Below are 25,275 nucleotides of genomic sequence, written 5' to 3' on the forward strand. Positions count from 1 at the left end.
TGGCACTGGTTTATTGCTGTTATGACTGTTGTAACGGTCTTTATCTGTTATCAATGTGGCACTGGATTGTTGCTGTTATGACTGTTGTAACGGTCTTTATGTGTTATCAATGTGGCACTGGTTTGTTGCTGTTATGACTGTTGAAACGGTCTTTATCTGTTATCAATGTTGCACTGGTTTGTCGCTGTTATGACTGTTGTAACGGTCTGTATCTGTTATCAATGTTGCACTGGTTTGTCGCTGTTATGTCTGTTGTAACGGTCTGTATCTGTTATCAATGTGGCACTGGTTTGTTGCTGTTATGACTGTTGTAACGGTCTTTATCTGTTATTAATGTGGCACTGGTTTGTTGCTGTTATGACTGTTGAAACGGTCTTTATCTGTTTTCAATGTGGCACTGGTTTGTTGCTGTTATGACTGTTGTAACGGTCTTTGTCTGTTGAAACGTGTCACTGGTTTGTTGCTGTTATGGCTGTTGTAACGGTCTTTATCTGTTATCAATGTGGCACTGATTTGTCGCTGTTATGACTGTTGTAACGGTCTTTATCTGTTATCAATGTGGCACTGGTTTGTTGTTGTATTTGAATGTGGTACTGGTTTGTTGTTGTATTTCAATGTGGCACTGGTTTGTCGCTGTTATGACTGTTGTAACGGTCTGTATCTGTTATCAATGTTGCACTGGTTTGTCGCTGTTATGACTGTTGAAACGGTCTTTATCTGTTATCAATGTGTCACTGGTTTGTTGCTGTTATGACTGTTGTAACGGTCTATATCTGCTATCAATGTGGTAATGGTTTGTTGCTGTAATGACTGTTGTAACGGTCTTTATCTGTTATCAATGTGGCACTGGTTTGTCGCTGTTATGACTTTTGTAACGGTCTTTATCTGTTATCAATGTGGCACTGGTTTGTTGCTGTTATGACTGTTGTAACTGTCTGTATCTGTTATCAATGTGGCACTGGTTTGTCGCTGTTATGACTAAGTCTCTGGTCTTTATCTGTTATTAATGTGGCACTGGTTTGTTGCTGTTATGACTGTTGTAACGGTCTGTATCTGTTATCAAGGTGGCAATGGTTTGTTGCTGTTATGACTATGTCACTTGTCTTTATCTGTTATCAATGTGGCACTGGTTTGTTTCTGTTATGACTGTTGTAACGGTCTATATCTGTTATCAATGTGGCACTGGTTTGTCGCTGTTATGACTGTTGTAACGGTCTGTATCTGTTATCAATGTGGCAATGGTTTGTTGCTGCTATGACTGTTGTAACGGTCTTTATCTGTTTTCAATGTGGCACTGGTTTGTCGCTGTTATGACTGTTGTAACGGTTTGTATCTGTTATCAATGTGGCACTGGTTTGTCGCTGTATTTTAAAGTGGCACTCGCCTGCTGCCGTTATCAGTGTGTGTTTATCTTACTCGAGTTCATTAGTTGTAAAATAATAAAAGACTCTCTGTAATCCTCGTATACATGTATGTATACAATTTGAAAATTAGCTAACTCGAGTGAGATAAACACGATAACAAAGCACCACTCATTAGGTGACCTTCTATTATTTTACCAGGGAGGTTTGTGTTGGTTATATCTAGTGGCCTAACTATGTCATTGTTATGCTAGGTGGGATACCGAATTGATAATATGATCAGTAGGTTAACCATGTTCTTATTATATTAAGCGGGTTTACCATTTCATTATAACAAATAACCATTCCAATATTATGTAACATTTAGTGTTTTAAGAAAGCTGTAAGGTTTAGTAGGCTACCATTTCGTAGTTGGTTAACGTTTTTATTGTTATGTTTTGTGGTTTATCATTGTATTGTTACGTGTATTCTGTTCGCGGTGAATATTCTGCTTAACTTGTTGTAAAAAACAAACAACTACATTTAAAAAAAAATATGTGCAACATCGCGCCTGCTTATGCATACGTAATCAATGTCCCAGACTTACATCCCAAAATGTTCCAGCTTTATTGAAAAAACCCGTCATGTAAATGATGCATCGCGATCTCCAGACAAGATTACATAATGATTTGAATTCTCGCGAGATTTTGTGAAGGTTGACCGTGAGGATATTCCTAGTCCAGCATTAACACGGCTACTCCATGGCTTCGTTCCTTGTTTTAAGAGTCTAAGAACGTATTTTGTCGATACAAAAATTGTCGATGTCCAAAAAAGGCCTTCCCGTGGTCATTATTGTCACAAACACTTAAATCTGTAGAACCGTAAAATCGTGCAGTTACATCGTCTGAGAATCTTATTATTTACCTGTACTACCATTAAATGTCTTCTGTTGTTAAAAATTGAGATTTGTGTTTTTGTGAGGAAAACCTGCCCTCAAACCGAACAAAGATATTGTCAACCAGTAGCTCAGTAATTTCTGGCGATTATAAACTCAGTATATTTCGTGTGGACCTTTGCTGTGCTTTTCACAAAATAAGCTCGAAAATAATTAAATACGGGTATTCATATCGACTTTCGCATTTCTTTGAAAAGAAAGCTCACATAACAAAATAATAAACAAAAGCGATCCTTAAGTCTTGTAAGAGGTATGGTACATGTAGTTTTAAATGTGAAAAATTAGACGTTTTGCTTAGAACAAATATTTTAAGGAGGGAATGCTCAAGACTAATAAAACATTATTTTCAATTTTTCAAAATCCACATTCCATGATTCAAACTTCTGGAGTATACAGTGTTACAATATAACCTTATTTAATGGTACTAATAACAGTAGTAAGATATTGACATTATAGTTTGGCTGAGTATCAAGTATTACATGCGACATAACGTTGTTTATAAGGACCCTAAGGAAGGGTTCGGATCACATACATGTAACGTTGTTTATAAGGTCTCTAAGGAAGGGTTCGGATCACATACATGTAACGTTGTTTATAAAGACCCTAAGGAAGGGTTCGGATCACATACATGTAACGTTGTTTATAAAGACCCTAAGGAAGGGTTCGGATCACAGACATGCAACGTTGTTAATAAAGACTCCAAGGAAGGGTTCGGATCACATACATGTAACGTTGTTTATAAGGTCTCTAAGGAAGGGTTCGGATCACATACATGTAACGTTGTTTATAAAGACCCTAAGGAAGGGTTCGGATCACAGACATGTAACGTTGTTAATAAAGACTCCAAGGAAGGGTTCGGATCACATATAATGTACATGTAACGTTGTTTATAAGGACCCTAAGGAAGGGTTCGGATTACATACATGTAACGTTGTGTATAAGGACCCTAAGGTAGGGGTCGGATCACATATAATGTACATGTAACGTTGTTTATAAGGACCCTAAGGAACGGTTCGGATCACAGACATGTTACGTTGTTTATAAAGACCCTAAGGAAGGGTTCGGATCACAGACATGTAACGTTGTTTATAAGGACTCTAAGGAAGGGTTCGGATCACATACATGAAACGTTGTTTATAAGGACGCTAAGGAGGGGGTCGGATAACATACATGTAACGTTGTTTATAAGGATTCTAACGAGGGTTTCGGATCACATACAATGTACATGAAACGTTGTTTATAAGGACTCTAAGGAAGGGTTCGGATCACAGACATGAAACGTTGTTTATAAGGACGCTAAGGAAGGGGTCGGGTCACATACATGTAACGTTGTTTATAAGGATTCTAAGGAGGGTTTCGGATCACATACAATGTACATGAAACGTTGTTTATAAGGGCTCTAAGGAAGGGTTCGGATCACATACATGTAAAGTTGTTTATAAGGACGTTAAGGAAGGGTTCGGATCACATACATGTAACGATGTTTATAAGGACTCTAAGGAAGGGTTCGGATCACAGACATGAAACGTTGTTTATAAGGACGCTAAGGAGGGGGTCGGATAACATACATGTAACGTTGTTTATAAGGACTCTAAGGAAGGGTTCGGATCACAGACATGAAACGTTGTTTATAAGGACGCTAAGGAAGGGGTCGGGTCACATACATGTAACGTTGTTTATAAGGACCCTAAGGAACGGTTCGGATCACTGACATGTTACGTTGTTTATAAAGACCCTAAGGAAGGGTTCGGATCACAGACATGTACCGTTGTTTATAAGGACTCTAAGGAAGGGTTCGGATCACAGACATGAAACGTTGTTTATAAGGACGCTAAGGAGGGGTTCGGATGACATACATGTAACGTTGTTTATAAGGACCCTAAGGAAGGGATCGGATCACATACAATGTACATGTAACGTTGTTTATAAGGACCCTAAGGAAGGGATCGGATCACATACAATGTACATGTAACGTTGTTTATAAGGACCCTAAGGAACGGTTCGGATCACAGACATGTTACGTTGTTTATAAAGCCCCTAAGGAAGGGTTCGGATCACATACATGTAACTTTGTTTATAAGGACGCTAAGGAGGGGTTCGGATCACATACAGGTAACGTTGTTTATAAGGACTCTAAGGAAGGGTTCGGATCACATACACGTAACGTTGTTTATAAGGACCCTAAGGAAGGGTTCGGATCACAGACATGTAACGTTGTTAATAAAGACTCCAAGGACGGGTTCGGATCACATACATGTAACGTTGTTTATAAGGCCGCTAAGGAAGGGTTCGGATCACATACATGAAACGTTGTTTATAAGGACGCTAAGGAGGGGTTCGGATCACATACATGTAACGTTGTTTATAAGGATTCTAAGGAGGGTTTCGGATCACATACAATGTACATGAAACGTTGTTTATAAGGACTCTAAGGAAGGGTTCGGATCACATACATGGAACGTTGTTTATAAGGACTCTAAGGAAGGGTTCGGATCACATATATGTAACGTTGTTTATAAGGCCTCTAAGGAAGGGTTCGGATCACATACATGTAACGTTATTTATAAGGACTCTAAGGAAGGGTTCGGATCACATACATATAACGTTGTTTATAAGGACGCTAAGGAAGGGTTCTGATCACAGACATGTAACGTTGTTTATAAGGACCCTAAGGAAGGGTTCGGATCACATACAATGTACATGTAACGTTGTTTATAAGGACTCTAAGGAAGGGATCGGATCACATACATATAACGTTGTTTATAAGGACGCTAAGGAAGGGTTCTGATCACAGACATGTAACGTTGTTTATAAGGACTCTAAGGAAGGGTTCGGATCACATATATGTAACGTTGTTTATAAGGACTCTAAGGAAGGGTTCGGATCACAGACATGAAACGTTGTTTATAAGGACGCTAAGGAGGGGGTCGGATAACATACATGTAACGTTGTTTATAAGGATTCTAAGGAGGGTTTCGGATCACATACAATGTACATGAAACGTTGTTTATAAGGACTCTAAGGAAGGGTTCGGATCACAGACATGAAACGTTGTTTATAAGGACGCTAAGGAGGGGGTCGGATAACATACATGTAACGTTGTTTATAAGGATTCTAACGAGGGTTTCGGATCACATACAATGTACATGAAACGTTGTTTATAAGGGCTCTAAGGAAGGGTCCGGATCACATACATGCAACGTTGTTTATAAGTACGCTAAGGAAGGGTTCGGATCACATACATGAAACGTTGTTTAAAAGGACGCTAAGGAGGGGTTCGGAAGACATACATGTAACGTTGTTTATAAGGACCCTAAGGAAGGGTTCGGATCACAGACATGTAACGTTGTTTATAAGGACCCTAAGGAAGGGTTCGGATCACATACATGGAACGTTGTTTATAAGGACTCTAAGGAAGGGTTCGGATCACATATATGTAACGTTGTTTATAAGGCCTCTAAGGAAGGGTTCGGATCACATACATGTAACGTTTTTTATAAGGTCCCTAAGGAAGGGTTCGGATCACATACATGTAACGTTATTTATAAGGACTCTAAGGAAGGGTTCGGATCACATACATGTAACGTTCTTTATAAGGACTCTAAGGAAGGGTTCGGATCACATATATGTAACGTTGTTTATAAGGCCTCTAAGGAAGGGTTCGGATCACATACATGTAACGTTCTTTATAAGGACTCTAAGGAAGGGTTCGGATCACATATATGTAACGTTGTTTATAAGGACTCTAAGGAAGGGTTCGGATCACATACATGTAAAGTTGTTTATAAGGACGTTAAGGAAGGGTTCGGATCACATACATGTAACGTTATTTATAAGGACTCTAAGGAAGGGTTCGGATCACATACATGTAACGTTGTTTATAAGGACCCCAAGGAAGGGTTCGGATCACAGACATGTAACGTTGTTTATAAGGACTCTAAGGAAGGGTTCGGATCACATACATATAACGTTGTTTATAAGGACGCTAAGGAAGGGTTCGGATCACATAAAATGTACATGTAACGTTGTTTATAAGGACTCTAAGGAAGGGTTCGGATCACATACATGCATGTTGGTTAGTTTCTTTATTATTAACAAATACACAGAATTACTGCAATACAGCGATTAGCTAGTATTTCGAAAAATTAGACAGGTTAAATTTCCAATCAAGCCTAGTAGTTTCCGTAAATTTTAAATATATTTGGTTTTTTCCAAAACTAGACTAACTGATGCTTTGTGTTTAAAAATACAATTGCATACGTGTTATACTGATCATTTAGTGTGACCAGGACATTGAGATCAAGCAATTCATACTTAACTTCTGTTTTCATTTGAGAAACTTGGAAGAACAATACCCTCATATTGATGTCTATACTTGTATCACTGAAGTACAATGTCCATTTTTTGACAACTTCGTTAAACTAAATAAGGAGCACCATGTTTATTTGATGTCGACTAACGTTGAGGAACAATCGACCAACTAACGTCTCCGCAACACAGATACTCAGATACACAGATACACAGATACACAGATACACAGATTGTGTTCTGACTGTAGGACTTACAGAAAATCCTCTGCTGTCAGCTCGATACGGGTTGAACTAATTTTGACAAGAGCATGGACATTTAAATAACGTTAATCATTAACTGTTCGGGTAAAAAAGTAGATTATACATAAATTCCGAATTAGAGTAATAAGTGTTTACAACATTTATTTGATAATTAATTATCAAAAAGTATATTCAGTTCATGTATTTAACTACGTATGGATAATAAAATTGGTTCTCTATAATTATAGAGTATCGGTTTGTTTCTCCAGTGATGGTCTAGGCAAGACTCGAAAGGGTTGATAGTTCTTGATAACATCATTTCTGGTGTCAAGCTGTTCCAGATGTCAACAGATGTCAATAGTTCTGTGACAAATGTGACAAATGAATTCTTTCTCATGTTTAGGGGCGTTCTATCTTTGATTCTAACACGATTCGTTTGCAACGCGTGTTTTGATTGGATACGGACCATGTTCTAATCTGCGATAGAATCATGATCAATCGTGTTAAGCTCCTCCCATCGCACTTAAGCCACGCCCCATTTCTAGCCAAATATGGCGTCAAGCCCGCCTCTTAGCGAAATCCCGCTGATAAAGCTAATAGGCAACAGAACAGAAACGACAGATAAAATGCATCTGTAGAATTAATTAAAAAGTAAAAAGTACCCCGAAAAAGCCTTCATAAAATCGCATAACTATTTATACCTCCTTTCGTAGTGTTGTTATCCCGGTCTATACCGGGGACATTGTAGTCTCCTATGAACAATAAACGTGTGTATTTCCTACTTCATACAACTTTAATTGTGTTGCACATAGCTTAGTTTTCCGGCGTGCTAATGGGGCTCATGCATATCCCTCCTATAAGTAGTTTATCTAATGATCCTAGCTTTATTTCACAGAATATGCTCTCGCGGAAAGTTCCTTCTAAATCACAATTGCGTTCAATGTTTCTCTCCAATTCTTGCATCCTTTTCCCGTGTGCATGAGTTATCTCGTCAATGACTCTGCATGGAGCGCTAAACCACATAAGCGAGTCCGATTCGCTCAACACTGCGTGTTCATTGTCTCCGTTGTCGATACATTGTAAATAATGTTTTTCCGACATCTTTAACACTCAGTAATCTTTGCGTTGGGGTCGGTCAGCAATTCTTTACATATATTGCATGACCAGGGTTCTCCATTCCAGGGCAGAGAAAATGCGCTTTAAGACTGTTTTGTTCCAGTCTTGCCTTTGGAACGGGTCTCCTGCATAGGAGGGGTGTCGCCGTGGGGTTTGCTTGCCTTGCGATGGTCAATGTTGCCTCCCGCCATGATGCTTCGATCACAGATTTTGGCGGTTTCCTCGCTCAGAGCAGTGTGATGCAACGAGGGGATGTCCACTGTCGGTCATCACTTTAAGAGAGACACCATGGTACACCATAGCCACATGCGTGTGACATTTGGGTTGATTCGTTTGGATGTAGGCGTCGGCATTTAACAATTATATATTGATCATGGTTGTAATTCAACTTTCACTAATTACTATCTAGCTTGGAAGATAAGTTTTGACTTTTAAATTTGACCATAAGTACGGGTTTCGGGACACAATCCTTGATCATCTAGTGCATCTACATCAAAATGATACTTTGCTTCATCAAAGATGTTGATTATGCAGCGACGTGAATATTCAATACCAGATACGGTACAATGTTAGCAACATAAAGACGACTAAGGACATATGTTTGAGAGACAAATAAAAAAACAAAAATATAACGAAATGGTATTTCAAATCGAACGGTATCTGTTTAAGTTGGTATTTCTGAATTCCTGATTGACGACATCATGGGTCGGTGGAGAGATGATGTTTCGAGGAGAGCTCCCAAGAGAGACCAAGTGTGGGAGGTATTTGAGCTTATTATACCAGTAGTCAGTTTTTGTCTGAAAGAGGTTATCCTCATACTGGTTGATTGATTAAGTGAGTGTATTGGTGTAATTAGATAATTGTCAGGATTAATGTCTATAAAACTATTTCAGATCGTGTACAACATGATCATCCTTGCTTAAGGTCGCCTGTATTCCACAGTTAGCTCCAGCCTAATTGCGTTAAACCACCAAACATTATCTTTAACCGTATTTACACACACGTTTTGATAGTGCTTCTTTATCATTAGATAACGGTATCAACCGGTCTAGGGCCGGATAACCAAAGCCCTACATATTGCATCATGTACATCTCGTGTTATCATGAAGCTCGCGCGCTGTGTGTCCAGCTGTCCGACCGGACGTACTCAATGGTCGGAGATAGAGAGGCAGATGGCAAATATAACTAATTCAGCACGATGGCACAGTCTGTCGAGTAAGGGTTCCGCTGTCGTGGACGATGAGTATTGTTCATATATGTCTTCTCAAATTTGGTATCTGCTGTCCGCTCTATTGACATAGAGTATGCAATAAAGAATTGTATTTGTGCTTTCGTTAGGCAGGGCATGAATGGACGGTTGCGCGGTGTATATTGAACATTAGATTGAATGTTGTTTCTACACTGTGTAAGATGTTACCGGTACTAAATCAGATACACAAATAAAAAAACCTGTCTCTTGATGTTTAATCGAAATATATATACATGTATTAAAAAACATATATAAAAATACTGGTGACAGATGATCTAAACATTAAATAGCGTGTCACCGCTGTATAGTGTTAGTTATACGTCTCATCGACTTCCTGTCCGCGATATCCTCACCAACAGAAGCTTTACACCTCACAACACCGACCCGTGGGCAGCCCAATACCAACACAACACCTACTCGTGGGCAGCCCAATTCCAACACAACACCGACCCGTGGGCAGCCCAATACCAACACAACCCCGACCCGTGGGCAGTCCAATACCTACAAAACACCGACCCGTGGGAAGCCCAATACCAACACAACACCAACCCGTCGGCAGCCCAATACCAACACAACACCGACCCGTGGGCAGCCCAATAGCAACACAACACCGACCCGTGGGCAGTCCAATACCAACAAAACACCGACCCGTGGGAAGCCCAATACCAACACAACACCGACCCGTGGGCAGCCCAATACCAACATAACACCATTCACACAACATACGAAACCCAAACAAACAGACACATTCACTTTGAGAACTCTTTTCCTAACAAAACATGTGAAAACGAATATTCATTAACCACAGTTTAGTGTCAAAGATCCTAAAGTTCAATCTCAGCTCAACTCCATCACAACACAACATCATCCCAGCGCTTCTCCCCCTCCCCTTCCTCTCCTCATTTCACTCTCAGCCTTGTGTTATCATCCTTCATTTCATTTCCATTTTCGAAAATAAAAAATGCCAATTTTCTCGAATATGTAGACATAACTAGGTAAACTGTTTCGATTTTGTCGTATAGAAGAAGTGCCGCTATATTATTTGCAAAGTTTTAAGATATTTTATAGACTTTCTAACCATAAATCAAATTTTCAAAACGTACTTGAAGGTGTTTATTATCTAGGCCACAGCTTCTTTACTTACGCCCCTTGCGTGAACATCTCTATGAGTTTGCGGATGAAGAGATAGAACGCCATTATTTATTGCCTCTCGCTATCTCTGTGATAACGCATAATGATACCGTTAGTACAGAACTCCCCTGAAAAATGTTTCCTGATGAACCCCGCCGTAGCGAAATGTAGTACCCGTGGAGTACGTGACAGCCGAGTGTTGGCGGACATTTCCCCTCTCGCGGGAAGGGCCGTCATTCAGACTGAGTCACACCCCAGGAGATGTTTCTTCAAAGCTGTGTTCCTTACACAGCGTATAGCTTACGGCTACAAACAGTTATTGTCTATTGTATGAATTAAGAAGGAAAATGTTTGGTTGGTTTTGCGTCTTTGTTCAATCTCTAGTGAAGGGTTAAGAACGAAAGCCTGGTGACCATTCAATCCCTAGTGAAGAGCTAAGAACGAAAGCCCGGTGACAATTCAATTCCTAGTGAAGGGCTAAGAACGAAAGCCTAGTTACCATTCAATCCGTAGTAAAAGGTTAAAAACGAAAGCCTAGTTACCATTCAATCCCTAGTGAAGAGCTAAGAACTAAAGCCCGGTGACAATTCAATTCCTAGTAAAGGTCTAAGAACGAAAGCCTAGTTACCATTCAATCCGTAGTAAAAGGTTAAGAACGAAAGCCTAGTTACCATTCAATCCCTAGTGAAAGGATAAGAACGAAAGCCTAGTGACCATTCAATCCCTAGTGAAAAGCTAAGAAAGAAAGCCTAATGACCATTCAATTCCTAGTGAAAGGCTAAGAACGAAACCCTAGTAACCATTCAATCTTTAGTGAAAGGCTTAAAACGAAAACCTAGTGACCATTCAATCCTTAGTGAAAGGCTAACAACGAAAGCCTAGTGACCATTCAATCCTTAGTGAAAGGCTAAGAACGAAAGCCTAGTGACAATTCAATCCCTAGTGAAAGGCTAAGCCGAAAGGCGCGGTGACCATTCAATCCCCGATGAAGGGCTTAGCCGAAAGCCTAGTGACCATTCAATCCCTAGTGAAAGGCTAAGAACGAAAGCCTAGTGACCATTCAATCCCTAGTGAAAGGCTAAGCCTAAAGGCTTGGTGACCATTCAATCCCTAGTGAAGGGCTAAGCCCGAAATCTTGGTGACCATTCACTCACTCCCTAGTGAAAGGCTTAGCCCGAAATCTTGGTGACCATTCACTCCCTAGTGAAAGGCTTAGCCCAAAATATTGGTGACCATTCAATCCCTAGTGAAAGGCTAAGCCTAAAGGCTTAGTGACCATTCAATCCCTAGTGAAGGGCTTAGCCCGAAATCTGTGTGACCATTCACTGCCTAGTGAAAGGCTAAGCCCGAAAGCTTGGTGACCGTTCTATCCGTAGAGAAGGGATAAGCCCGAAAGCTTGGTGACCGTACTATCCGTAGAGAAGGGCTAAGCCCGAAAGCTTGGTGACCGTACTATCCGTAGAGAAGGGCTAAGCACGAAAGCTTGGTGACCGTTCTATCCGTAGAGAAGGGATAAGCCCGAAAGCTTGGTGACCGTTCTATCCGTAGAGAAGGCCTAAGCCCGGAAGCTTGGTGACCGTTATATCCGTAGAGAAGGGCTAAGCCCGAAAGCTTGGTGACCGTTCTATCCGTAGAGATTGTCTCATTGACATGTTATAGCCTGGTTATGTCTTCTCTACATTTAAGCTGATTTTATGTTAATTATTTTGACCCATTACCACCATTGATGAGGCTTAAATGGGCGAAATGGTCATATGATGCTGTTTTTATTTACTTTGTTTCGCTGTTTGCACTAACAGAGTAATGTTTAAGAGGTACTGCCTTATATCGTATTTCTGGTAGTTCAACCTTAGTGCTGCTGGTTTGGTTTGGTTTGGTTTGGTATTGTTTAACGTCCTATCAACAGCTATGGTCATTTAAGGACGGCCTCCACTGTGTGCAAGATGCACTGATGCCGACTTTATAGTGCTACCTCACTGAAACATACTGCCGAAGACACCAGCAGGACACCCCACCCGGTCACATTATACTGACAACGGGCGAACCAGTCGTGCCACTCCTAAGATAGTACTGCAACCGCTCATATTACATTGTAGTATATATTTGTACACTTGGGAATTATTTCTCCAGATCGATATATTTAGTTCAGTTCAACTTTCATGTTTAATTCTTAAACAGATGTTCGGTGAATTTTGAATTCAAACCTCTACGTTTGGGATTAGAGCATGTGCATGTAAATGACGTCATGTAAAGATGTCGTGAAAGGTATTTGGTAAATAATCATTACAAAATTACAAAATGTCTTCTTAATTAACACTGTACAGCACATCACTTAACTGCACTGTTAGTATTGCGATAATTAGTATTTTTAGTGATAGAAATATTCACTGACAATAATTGATGTGATACCGAGAACTAGCGCTTACTTCCGGTCAGGTTTTCAAGTCTAACATACAAACAATGTGTCTGTATATATACATTTGCATTTGCAACAGCCATTTGTTAACAACCTATCAACACAACAACAACAAACTGGACAATACGGCAGTGTTAACAACCTATCAACACAATAACGTTAAACAGAGCCACACGTTAGTCTCAACAGCCAATCAACACAATATTGTTAAACAGAGCTCAAAAGCCAATCAACACAATAACGTTAAACAGAACCACACGGTAGTCTCAGCAGCCAATCAACACAATAATGTTAAACAGAACCACACGGTAGTCTCAGCAGCCAATCAACACAATAACATTAAACAGAGCCACACGGCAGTCTTAGCAGACAATCACCACAATAACGTTAAACAGGGTCACACGGTAGTCTCAACAGCCAATCAACACAATAATGTTAAACAGAACCACACGGTAGTCTCAGCAGCCAATCAACACAATAATGTTAAACAGAACCACACGGTAGTCTCAGCAGCCAATCAACACAATAATGTTAAACAGGGCCACACGGTAGTCTCAACAGCCAATCAACACAATAACGTTAAACAGGGCCACACGGAAGTCTGAGCAGCCAATCACCACTATAACGTTTAACAGGGCCACACGGCAGTCTGAGCAGCCAATCACCACTATAACGTTTAACAGGGCCACACGGCAGTCTTAGCAGCCAATCACCACAACAACGTTAAACAGAGCCACACGGTAGTCTCAACAGCCGTTCAACACAATAACGTTAAACAGGGCCACACGGTAGTCGCAACAGTCAATTAACACAATAATGTTAAACAGAGCCACACGGTAGTCTGAACAACTCATCATTATTATAACGTTAAGCAGAACCACACGGTAGTCTGAACAACTCATCATTACAATAACGTTAAACAGAACCACACGGTAATACCAACAGCCAATCAACACAATAACGTTAAACAGGGCCACACGGTAGTCTGGACAACTCATCATTACAGTAACGTTAAACAGAACCACACGGTAGTCTGAACAACTCATCATTACAATAACGTTAAACAGGGCCACACGGCAGTCTGAACAGCCAATCAACACAATAACGTTAAACAGAGCCACACGGTAGTCTGGACAACTCATCAACACAACAATGTCTGGATGTGGATGGTGAGGTAGGATACGGCTGGCTGGTTCCGTTATCTGATACTACAGGTGTGCTGACCGCAGTGTTAGCACATTCCCGGACATGACAGATAAAGTATAGACCTGCAGAGGAGATCAGCCACACCAAATGATAGTACTTTATGTAGATCATTAATTATACAGGTTGGACATGAGTGGATCAAAACAACCCGATGTCATTCCAGGGACAATGGGCACGGTTAAATGGACGTGTTTACCGTAGTCTTTAGGTGTCACCAATTACCGAGACAAACATGATCTGAGTGAAAAATGAAGGAATCCAAATAAAAACATCAACATCTACTTGTACTTGATGAAAGCAATAATTAACAAGAAAATGCAGCAAATGATATAAATTGTACAGTTATGTAAAAACAATAATGCATGCTGTATAGATGAAAAACACAACCACTGCGTAAACGCACAATAAAATAGGAATTTGAAAAGAACAAGTACGCATAATATATAAGAAGGAAAATAAAATGTTTGTTAGTCTAGTTTCATACAGAGCAGAAAATGGTTATGTCTGATTTCAAGTTGTTAAGTTACCTGTTATAACCAAGCTATCCTTCACACGGTCTTTACTTACTCTTAATATTATGACTTATGTGATAGATGTTGACTGCTAACAACGGATAGACAAACTCATAATACTGGGTTTCCTGGGATGCAGGTCTTATCTTTCTTAATTTTCCACATGGGTCTCCATTCAAATATTTTCTTTGGTCATATTTTGTCCTTGTTGTATCGATTTTGAGTTCAAACTTAAAATTTAACAAACAAGTTATCTTTTGAAACTAAAACTCTAAACTAGCAAGCCTTCATGTTAAACTAGCATATCCTATGAACCAGCTACCAACTATGAACGTGAATAGCGGAACATAAAGCAATGCAGAAACATTGATTTAAACTTGCAATTACATGATTTATTATCACAATCAAAACTCGTTATTGGACTTAAAAAGTGAATCACTTGTCTAACAGATGGTTATCAATAACGTTCAAATTAAATAATTAAAGAAGAACAAAATGAGTTTTCAATCAAATCCAGTTGTTTAAGGAATTTAAATGATGCAACAACATTAGCTTTGAGTTGGTAAAAGGTAACACTAACAGTTTCCGAGTAAAATTTCCCTTTGTCAGCATTTGGTGACTGAGTTGGATGTTACCCTACCTTATCAATCTAACTGGTGAAATTCAAGTGTCATGGCGCTTTAAAACGGTACTTGACTGGTCCAATCGCCAACATACGACCTTGCAATAGCTGCCACATAGGCAAAAAAACAACAACGACCAGAACTGTGTCTTCTCGAAGGAAATTGATAAAACATCCAAATAAGTGGACAGTTCCCCTGATAGCAAACCAGTCGTGTTAGGTTAGACCAGATAATGATGACATAGCTACTAACGGTCGGTTTTCTACTCGACAGTGAAAACAGAATGTATCTTAAGGTGTATAACATAATTAGTAGGTCTAGGCTCGGACGGTTTCATTTACAAAACAGTGACACGCCAGCTGTTATGGTGTGCTGAGAGTCCACATAGAACGTCTGAGTCGCAGATTCCTCAATGAGGTTTGTACTCCTGGGATTTTGTGTTGGGGGCCGCTATTATTACAGGGTTAGCATCAGGTCTTTTGTTGCAAATCATCGCGAAACCTACTAAACAATCTCACTTATTTCTCTCCACGGGTCCATTTTATATCTAGTCAAATATGAAATATCTAGCGTATGTAAAAGCTCAATCTATTTGCTTACTTTCCGAACGACATAGCAATTACCATTCTAAGAACCATTAAATCAGTATCACAGATGAGTTGCGACACTCTGTACTCAAGAAGCAGAACAAATGGAATGAAGTGTGTGAAACAGTCAAAAAGATCTTTGCTCAATATTGAAACTATTTAAAATGTTTCTTTTTTATTTTAATTATTTCACTTTTTTCCATCTTAACAATATAACACAAAACTGAATGGACTCCATCGTTCTGAAATGAGTGCTTTCTTTTGCAAGAAAGTCGCATGGCGAAACTATAGAATAGAATTCCTTCTTGATACTATTTTGCTGTTTTTTCCAGCAGTCTGAAGCGTACCGATCGGGAAAATAATACACTCTCTTGTTCAGCTTGTTTTTTTAATAAGTCTGATTTTAATGAGCTCTTCAAAGACTTTTGATTCTACTTTGAGATATATTCACAATGTTTTGAACACTCTTTGACCGTACACACCTTCACGGAATTAAGATCAAGGGATCAACATACTTGTACCGCGATCTTAACTAACAATACACCAACAAGGACATCTTACTACCTAACTAGACGATAGGTGGGACGGTTTGATTTTCCGATTTTGAACTTGCCGTTCTGAAGACTTAACACTCTTCAGTGTTTAAACGTCACAGTTAATTTGATATGCACGGGTCTCTCCTTATATAGTAAATTGCGTGATAGAGTTTGAATGCTGACCAACACATTACTTAAGTTTCATCGAAATACAAATTGAAGATTGGTGATACGTTTTATAGTCGCTATCCTGATCTTATAGTTGAAACTGTTTTTAATTGTGTGTAATGATTATCAAGTTTTAATTATGTTTATTTGGGCTCCCTGTGTTGTTCTTCGTCAACGAAATAATCAATTCATTAAAAACATAACACTAGATTTGATATAATTTGATATGGCGGGTGTTTCGTCAGTGAATCAGAAGCCGCTCAGCCTTCCGTAACACCTGGTCTAATTATATCTATACATTCATAAGGATTGCTATAGAAAACTTGTATATAATCTTCTCTGCCTTGACGTTTTATCTTTCTTTGGTTTCTTTTATTTGTATGTTTAAGTGTGTTTTTTTTAATTATTATTCGAAATTATATTTTAAAACAGAAAAATAATAATGTATGCTTCGTAGTTGTTCTTAATTGAAAAAATACAAAAAGTGAAAACTGGAATACATTAAAGACAGCGGTAATATTTAATATAAAATACACAACAGCTAAACGTGCGACTCTCCACAAGCACAGAGGTAAGCAATAGTTACATAAGAAAAACAAACAATAAAACCAAGTACAGTAAAAAGCGGAAACCCCATAAGAGCTTAATGCTTTTGTCTGCGTTGAACGGTGACAAGAAACAAAGACATGCTGGACTCCCCTGGGCTTATTTCCGGACACACAGACTATGTTAACAGTTCTAATTAAATAAGCCGACTCGCCTATATAGATCCGCCACAAGACACATACGGTGTGATGGGGTAGGCACAGTCCACTTAAACTCAACTCGCATGTCGGCTATCGCATGTTTTAGTTATATATCTTATTTGAGGGGAGGGGAGGGGGTTACTCCGTAATTGGCACATGCAGCGGTGACGAAATCATTAAACATTGATATAAAAAAAACAGTGATATGATGATTATGATACAAACTTCAAAGCTAACGTACGTCGCATAATTTCACGGTAACAAGACAAATTGACAACTACTGAAATGAGATATTTCATTTTAATGAAACTCGTTTGAAATAGGTCATTAGTGATTTTGGAAATCACGGGGATACGTATTGAATGCTTTAATGGTGAAAATGGCAATCTCCAAAACTGCCTGAATAATGACAATTCCAATTGACGTAGAGTGATGGAAATTTAATTGGAATTTAAAAGAACATTCTAGTATATGAATGCTTTTAGAATGTGAAATGTTTGTTTAAGACCCTACTATATAACCCTACATGTATACATTAGTTCATATACAGTGGGTTTATAGATCTTTTCTGGCCTCTATTTTTTCCGACGTCTTTTTTTTTTCTAGATTTAATAATTTCTGTCTCAAACACTCCTCTTCCCATCTTTATAGCGGCAGTTTTGATTCGGATATAGTTGTGCCTATGCCAAAAAGTCTAGGCCGGCCAGGTTATCTATAAGAACAATAATAATAAAAAAAAATCGAGGTTCTTATAAACCGTTTTATCAGAACCTTGTTCGTAGGTCGTCTCAAAGCGGTTCACAAATTATTATATATGGTTATAGGACCTTTGCAACCAGCCAAACTTTTTTCCCATCTCCCTGGGGAGCATACAGCCGGTGCTGCCATTTCGGCGCTCACTGCTTGCATTCAGCAATTCTAGCGCTGCCTAACCACGTACTCATTTACAGCTGAGTATACTGGAATAAGATGCAACACAGTGCCGTAACGTGACTTCAACCCACAACCCTTCGGTCAGGAGCCCAGCGTCCTTACACTAAACTACCGGGCCTCCTAATATCTCCGACGTTTCTGTGAAGGAATTATTAGATATTTATACTCAAGTGTTTAGCATGCAAACAACCTAACTACACACAGGACATACTCTGCTCTGTTTTGCCCAATAATAACACAAATACATGTCTAGTCGAAATGAACATTTATTTGATTAAAATGCCAGTAATGAAATTATGACCAATAGGTACATCTTTTGTTGCCTTTATACCATCAAGATGTATTTATTGGTCATAATTTCATTACTGGCATTTTAATCAAATAAATGTTCATTTCGACTAGACATGTATTTGTGTTATTATTGGGGAAAACCCAGAGCAGAGTATATCCTGTGTGTAGTTAGGTTGTTTGTATGCTAAACACGAGAGTATGATTATATTTTTAAGGTATACATAAAGTAATTTATACAATCTGTTTAGTAAATGCCTATTTTTATGTTAGTCAATTAATGTATTTGTTGTATTCAATAATTTAAGTTATATGTAATACTAGTCCTTTTATTCCGGAAATGTAAAATGTAACCAGCCCGGGTAAGGGCTGGTGGACCGGAAACGTACTCAGCCCGGCTACGGGTTTGACGACTAGTTTTGGTGACGGATGTCACGTGACACTTCACAGAAAAAATTGTAAACACAGGAAGATTTCCACGATGGTTAAACAGAGAAATTGTTTTCCTCTTCCTCTCCTGCATGTCCACCGTATTATGACTGTACTATGTACAAGTATGGGGCGTTTTTCTATTGAAGATCCCCAATCTTTTGTTGCCTTTATACCATCAAGGCGTTTTTCTATTGAAGATCCCCAATCTTTTGTTGCCTTTATACCATCAAGATGTATATATTGGTCGTGTTCGTGTATACTTATTATTGCATTATCTGTTCGTATGCATAGACATAATTTAATGGAAACTGTGCCGAGTCTTGTTTTCTGACCACTGAAATATACCCGGCTGTACACCAACGCTCCGTCAGAATTGACCCAAACACGATATGCAACAGCTGTCATACAAACCAAACTAATAAATTAATGCCGTACAATACTTTTGCCCAATAACAATGTTTCATAATACAGATTTGTCGAGGTACACACAGTGGACTGTGAGGTAATTATCTTAATTAGATAAAACTAATCAAGACGCACAGAGACTCTTGTCCCCCGGAAATTGATCCAATAAAATCGGATTTAGAGGTATCGGGCTTACCGAAGATGGTTACCGAGGTTTAGGTCAAACAACGACAAAGGTAATAACAATCTCGCGAGAGCTGAGGATGAAGGTTATGTACAAGTCCAAATTATCCTCTTTCGAATCCTTTTTATTGTGCCACTTTTTCTCAGTGTGTCGCGATTGCCGATTCGTATTGGCTACAGGTCGGGGTTTTTCTCGGTCAGTGTTGTTTTGTTCTTCCTTCACCACCAAAAACCTGCTACGTCCTTAAGTGGCCATTACTGATAGAAGAGTAATTCTTACATATGGTATTGTGTTTTAATTCTCAATTAACATTATTTAAACAAGGTGGGTGGTATCAAGTACACACGGTTTGGTTGGAACCAATACTTTGCTAATTGTTCCAGTATTGTCATACGCTCACCTTCCAATCTAATGGCAGCCGACACAGACGCAGTGACATTACCAACTAGGAATTCATCTCACCAAGTTTCTCACGACGAATGGCCTGAAATCTTCGGATAGATTATCCTCAGAAGTACAACTCAGGAGAGCACTTTCCGACCTATCAATCCTTTGGTAATTCTATAGAGCGCTTAATGGTCTTCATCACATTTCTATATTTTACTGGAGTAATAGTTTCACCCAGTCACGACATGAAACATTGCTCAATATTTCCGGCACCTCTGTTTGTACTGTACGTGTAGTGTTGGGCATTGAGTTCGCTTCTTCGACATAACTGTTCTGTAACAGAACGCTCCATCTTGTTTCAACAGCGTTTTTCCGTATACCACCGGTGATAATGTCTTACTGTCACAATCTTTGAAATCAGTAGTGGTGTTTGTAAATGACAGTCAATAAACCGATGTTGCATCGTTAGCTGAGTGGAAGATTGCATGTTTGAAGTAACTTTCCCATAATGCATTGGGTTAAGGACACTTTTTTTTCTGCCAGGTCCATGTACGACAATATCAGCAAATAGAACTTTCGTTGAGAAGTCATGACTGGGCGATTTCTATTAAATGATTAAAACCGCAACCTTCGCATTCATATGTATATAACAACTTATAAGTAGCTATATAACTAAACTGATATCAACAAACAAAGCGTCTTCAACGACGTGTAAGATATAGCATATATTGGCTAGTCATTTTGACTAAGGTTTTGTTGCATTATTTACAGAACACATATGTCACTTCCGGGTTGTGGGCAACAGTCCAGTGCAATGGGCTCTCTATTTGTGTCGATGTAAACTGGGCGACCATCCGATCGAGGTCCTGACAGAGTTACAGCACGCGATATCCCAAAGGCATAACTAATCTATCTTATACTTCATTTAATTGCACGTGCCTCTATTCTGTCTCTTGTGTACCTTAAAGTAAATCGAACATTTGCACGTCATTCACCGTTCAGGATGTCTTTTACCCTTCACTTGTTTATAACCAATTCAATTCAAGATCTCTCTCAAAACTGTGACCCGCTACAAAAAACGCAGTCTAACGTCAATAAATTCTCTAAAATTTGATTGTGTGTGCAACGTATTGCAACAGACATGTACTTTGTTATTTTAAAGTCCACATTTCACTCAACATATAATCTATAGAATTACAAAGTAAGGAAACAACTTTTGAAACTTTAGTAAATCAATGCAGGGTACAAACAGCTGAACTTTTCTACTGCATCATATACACGTCATTTTAATCTATAAAGGGCGATCAGTGATACTGCAGGCCAAACAATTAACATGCCCCGACTTGAGTGATCATGTGTGACATATTTTGATTGTACATATGACTACGGTCGACCTCTCGCCTCGCGATAGAGGGAATTGCCCGGTGGTATCACGCTGTAGCTTCCCCGTAACTAATGGTGTCTATGACTCTCCCTGTGGTGACAGAAGCTAGAACCTGGGTTGTAGAGGTGTTCGATTACGATCGCATTGAAAGAGCCGGAGTTTTGTGGCAGGCTTTGTTGGTTCTTTGGATTATAATCGCCTTCTAGATTTGCCATGGCAAAAATTTGCCTTTTATTCAATCCGCGGAATGAATCCTATTCGTCAACTATCAAATGTTATACGCTTATAAAAGTATTGTCCTCAATAACAATATATAGTATAGACGTCACGTTTTCTAAAATTCTCTTTGCCTTTAACAGATTCCAGCCATGGGAGCAGGCGCGGTGTTGATACTATTTCTACTCCAGTCGACATTGACGTCACAGCAGTCATCACAAGACCTCCCAAGGGGACGTAAGTAATATATTAAATCCCTACATAAGACGTGTAGAATTTGTCATATTTCCATATCCGACTTAGGCAATTTACTTGAAACATGTATTTTTTGCTTGCTCGCTTTCTTTTCTTAGTGATTCCAGACTCAGATGCTTGTATAATATATAAATCACACGATTGGCCATTGGGCATAAGACATGAGAAAAGACATTACTGAATCGTCTAGCTTGTTTTCTAATACTTTATATACACTGTGTAATATCTGTTTCGGATCGATGACGAGACAAACTTTAGTGTTAAAATACTGAGTGGATGTCCAGTCACATCAAAGTGGCCAGATGTGTGTGGATGGAGTGTTCTGGTGTCTGGAGCCAGTGTAAGGTTATCATAAAGCGATAAACTAAAAACTCCAGACAAAAACAGTTACATGGTGTTTATGGCTATTCAGCCGATAAAGCGGTGACGTCGCGGGGTATCGTCGTAACACTGTCTGTGTGATGCACGTGATATAATCTATCTCGGACGCACAGACAGACTACAGAATGACCGAGGTTATTGATGAGCTTTCACGTTGTAATCTCGTTAATGACGTCCCGTTCGCGCGATTGAGAACTCAGTTATTGTTTTGGCCATTTTCCTGGTGCACCGTTTCTGGATTTAGCCATATCTGGTGTCCGGACTCGGTCTGGTCCGTTACTCAACGACACTTGGGAAGCTTGCAATGTCGTTGGTTCCGTCATACCAGATGTATTGATGTTTTGCAGTCGTATGTGTGGGTATTTCATACACTGTAGCTATTTTACCCCCACCCCACCCCTTTTTAACGGTAAGTCATAATTATTGGCAATATAGTGATACAGTTCATGCAATTTGTGTCTTCCAGAGTAATATCTATTAAACTTATATTTTGAATATTTAAGTGAAAAATGTACATGTATTACCAGAAAATGCCTTTTCTGTAATGTCACTTATACGATTTATTGGGCTCTTTCTTACTTTTTATAAAAGCGTTGTATTTCAAATATCACGTGTTTCTTGTAATGATGACGTCGTTTATCAAGCCTTCTTTTGTCCATACACTATAACATACTGTATTGTTAGTCTTTTAACTAGCTAGGCAGTTTCGTTTGTGTTGTCCAGCATGTCGCCGAGACTACACATAATAGAAAAAATAAAAATAAATGCGTCAAACAAAGACAGTTCAGCATAATCTCGCATACTCTCGTGGAGTTACCGAGAGGTTGGTTAAATTGAGCTACTCGCAGGAGGACGGTATATCATTCCGCTTAATTTTAGTTTTGGTATCCTCTCTGTGTCTGTATTATTTCGAGATCCTTGTTGATCGTTCCATATAGTCTCTCTTAGATGCTGCGCCGGACATTTGACTGTGTCGCTCCACTACCTCTAGAATCATATTGTAACCTGATGATCCGGCCCGATCAATGAAGCCATGCGTTTTGCTATTAAACCACCCAGAGATGTGAGCGGAGGAGTCTAAGTGACTAAGTTAAACGGTGTTGTCGCAAATCCCACAGGAAATTGGCACGTTCAATTAACAGAAACTCGTATTTCAATTCCCCTTCCAAGTTGTGGCATGCTGAAAATTTACATTCATCATAAACCATACTTGGATAGTTTTTATAAAAATATTTGAATTATAAAATTCCCCTAAAATGAGGAAATGCCACTTTGAATTAAGTGTCTATTTTGTAATTTTGAAATATCGGTGATAATAAATAGTATTTGACGTCGAATGTGTTTTAATTTTGTGATAGAACGGATATCGGGATGACAGCATGGCGGTTTAATGGAAGTCATATTGATGTGCGGGTAACAGCTTTTCTATTTTTTTATGATATGAAGATACATGCTGATGAAAAGTCTTCAAACACTACTTAGACTAGTTTTATTTTGACGCATATGATAAGAAAATATTACTGTGACGTTTTGTGTGGATGAAGATCAATTAAATGTTTATATGCCTGCTTTGTTATGACTATAACTCAATATGTGTTAGTAGCATTGCAAAAATAACAAGGTTTAATATGTCTATAGTTTTCAATGTTCAAACCATCGTCTAAATTGGACTAAGTGATATCGTTGCTTTTATACTTTTACAGATTTACTTCGTGTATTATATAGGATATCCTCACAGAAGAAATCAGTTACACCAACACATGTTCCGTTTAGACAGAAACATTCTGTTCAAATGTACTCAATGTTCCCGAAATCTCCACAAATACATGGCGGAAAACCAAATGTTTGTAAACAAATTGACATCCCTATTTTACGCGAGGCATTACTTCATAAGATAGATAACACTATCATATGTCTAATCAGAATGATTACCTAAAACAATCATTCACAACGATACCTTTCTTCACCCGCCTACATCCCATCTCATCTTTTCCGCTGTCTAGCTGAAAATAATGCTGAAAAATGAGAAAGTTTATTCGTACTATTGAATAGAGATAAACTAAAGCAGAATCTCAAAGCAAACATTCTAGTGCCCAATAATGGAGTCTGGGCACTCCCAACCACACCGGGATTAAATCGAGTCCGACCTTATTTCCGTCTCTACAGCGCGTGATGAATCTCCTCTCAATAAAAATGTCTAGGGCGGGACAATAATTGTATTTCAGGTCAGAGTTGTTTACTTTCATTTATCAAGCGATTCCCATTCGAGCCAATCGTTGTGCAATTGAGCCTCTATGCAATACTAGTAAGACGGATGTCCTACGTCATCACAGCGACGTGTAACATATCGGATACACTAAACATCTCCATGGTCAACTCTGTTAGCTAAAACATTATATTTTATTGTTTTTCATTGAACATAAAATAGTTTTTACTGAATTAAGGATGATATACCTCGGCTCAAGTTTGTAAATGTGAATTAATTTCACTCGAGTAAAATGTGCATGCATCTGACGTTTATTTTAAAAATTTGAAATATTCTTTTTGTAATATCGTTGTCATGAACGCTAATCTGGGTTTAATCCACTCTTGTGTTTTGATCAGGTAATGTTGAAAATGACTTTCAGGTTATGGTTATGACGTCATAATAAAGAAATATCATTTTATTATGTAAAATACGCTCTGAATGTATTAACGATCTCTGTCCCACTGCACGGTAGATTTTTATTATATACAGTAACCTCCCTCTAACTTCCGTTAGGATATAACTGTAGCACAGTTGGGCCAGGGTACTTCCGTTGACCTGGTAGCTCAATTGGTTAGATCAATAGTGTGCAACAATCTCAAGTCCGGTGTTCGAATCCCGGTCTTGCCAAGCTGAAGATTCAATAAAAAAAATGTTTAAAGGAGAACCGACTGTCTTTCCAAAGGTTAACTGTTGGTAGTCTTAAAACTATAAATTGTGCATCCGTCAATGGACCACTGTACCGCTGCGGGTAAGTCATGTTTGACGAATTTTCTTTGACCTCACTGATTGGCTGATTTGTTAAGGACGTCATTAGTTATTTGACCCCGCGGCTTAGCACACAACGAAAATAGACGTCACGGACTAAGGATATTTTAAACACAACAGTTGATTTCGACAAAATTTCACACGAAGTATGACGTCACCGCTCATGTAGAGAGTCGAAAGTGAGAAGGAGCGTCTACAGTTTTCTTCAAACCTGGCAGTGCAGTTGTCTGATATTCCACTAGACGATTCTTGGTCTCAAATA

The 25,275-nt window shown here is 38.9% G+C and overlaps 1 protein-coding gene across 3 annotated transcripts in view; it reads left to right on the plus strand.

The window, feature by feature from the left end:
- LOC110465278 overlaps window positions 1-25,275 on the plus strand; it is a 205,840-nt gene that overhangs the window by 24,606 nt on the left and 155,959 nt on the right. For all 3 annotated transcript variants that reach the window (XM_021520986.1, XM_021520989.1, XM_021520987.1), the window contains exon 2: window positions 21,508-21,601. In XM_021520986.1, coding sequence (XP_021376661.1) covers window positions 21,517-21,601 — 85 coding nt within the window. In that variant the 5' untranslated portion in view covers window positions 21,508-21,516. The remainder of the gene's footprint in view (window positions 1-21,507; window positions 21,602-25,275) is intronic.

This window comes from Mizuhopecten yessoensis, unplaced genomic scaffold, assembly GCF_002113885.1.
Source record: "Mizuhopecten yessoensis strain PY_sf001 unplaced genomic scaffold, ASM211388v2 scaffold11069, whole genome shotgun sequence".
NCBI lineage: Eukaryota > Metazoa > Mollusca > Bivalvia > Pectinida > Pectinidae > Mizuhopecten > Mizuhopecten yessoensis.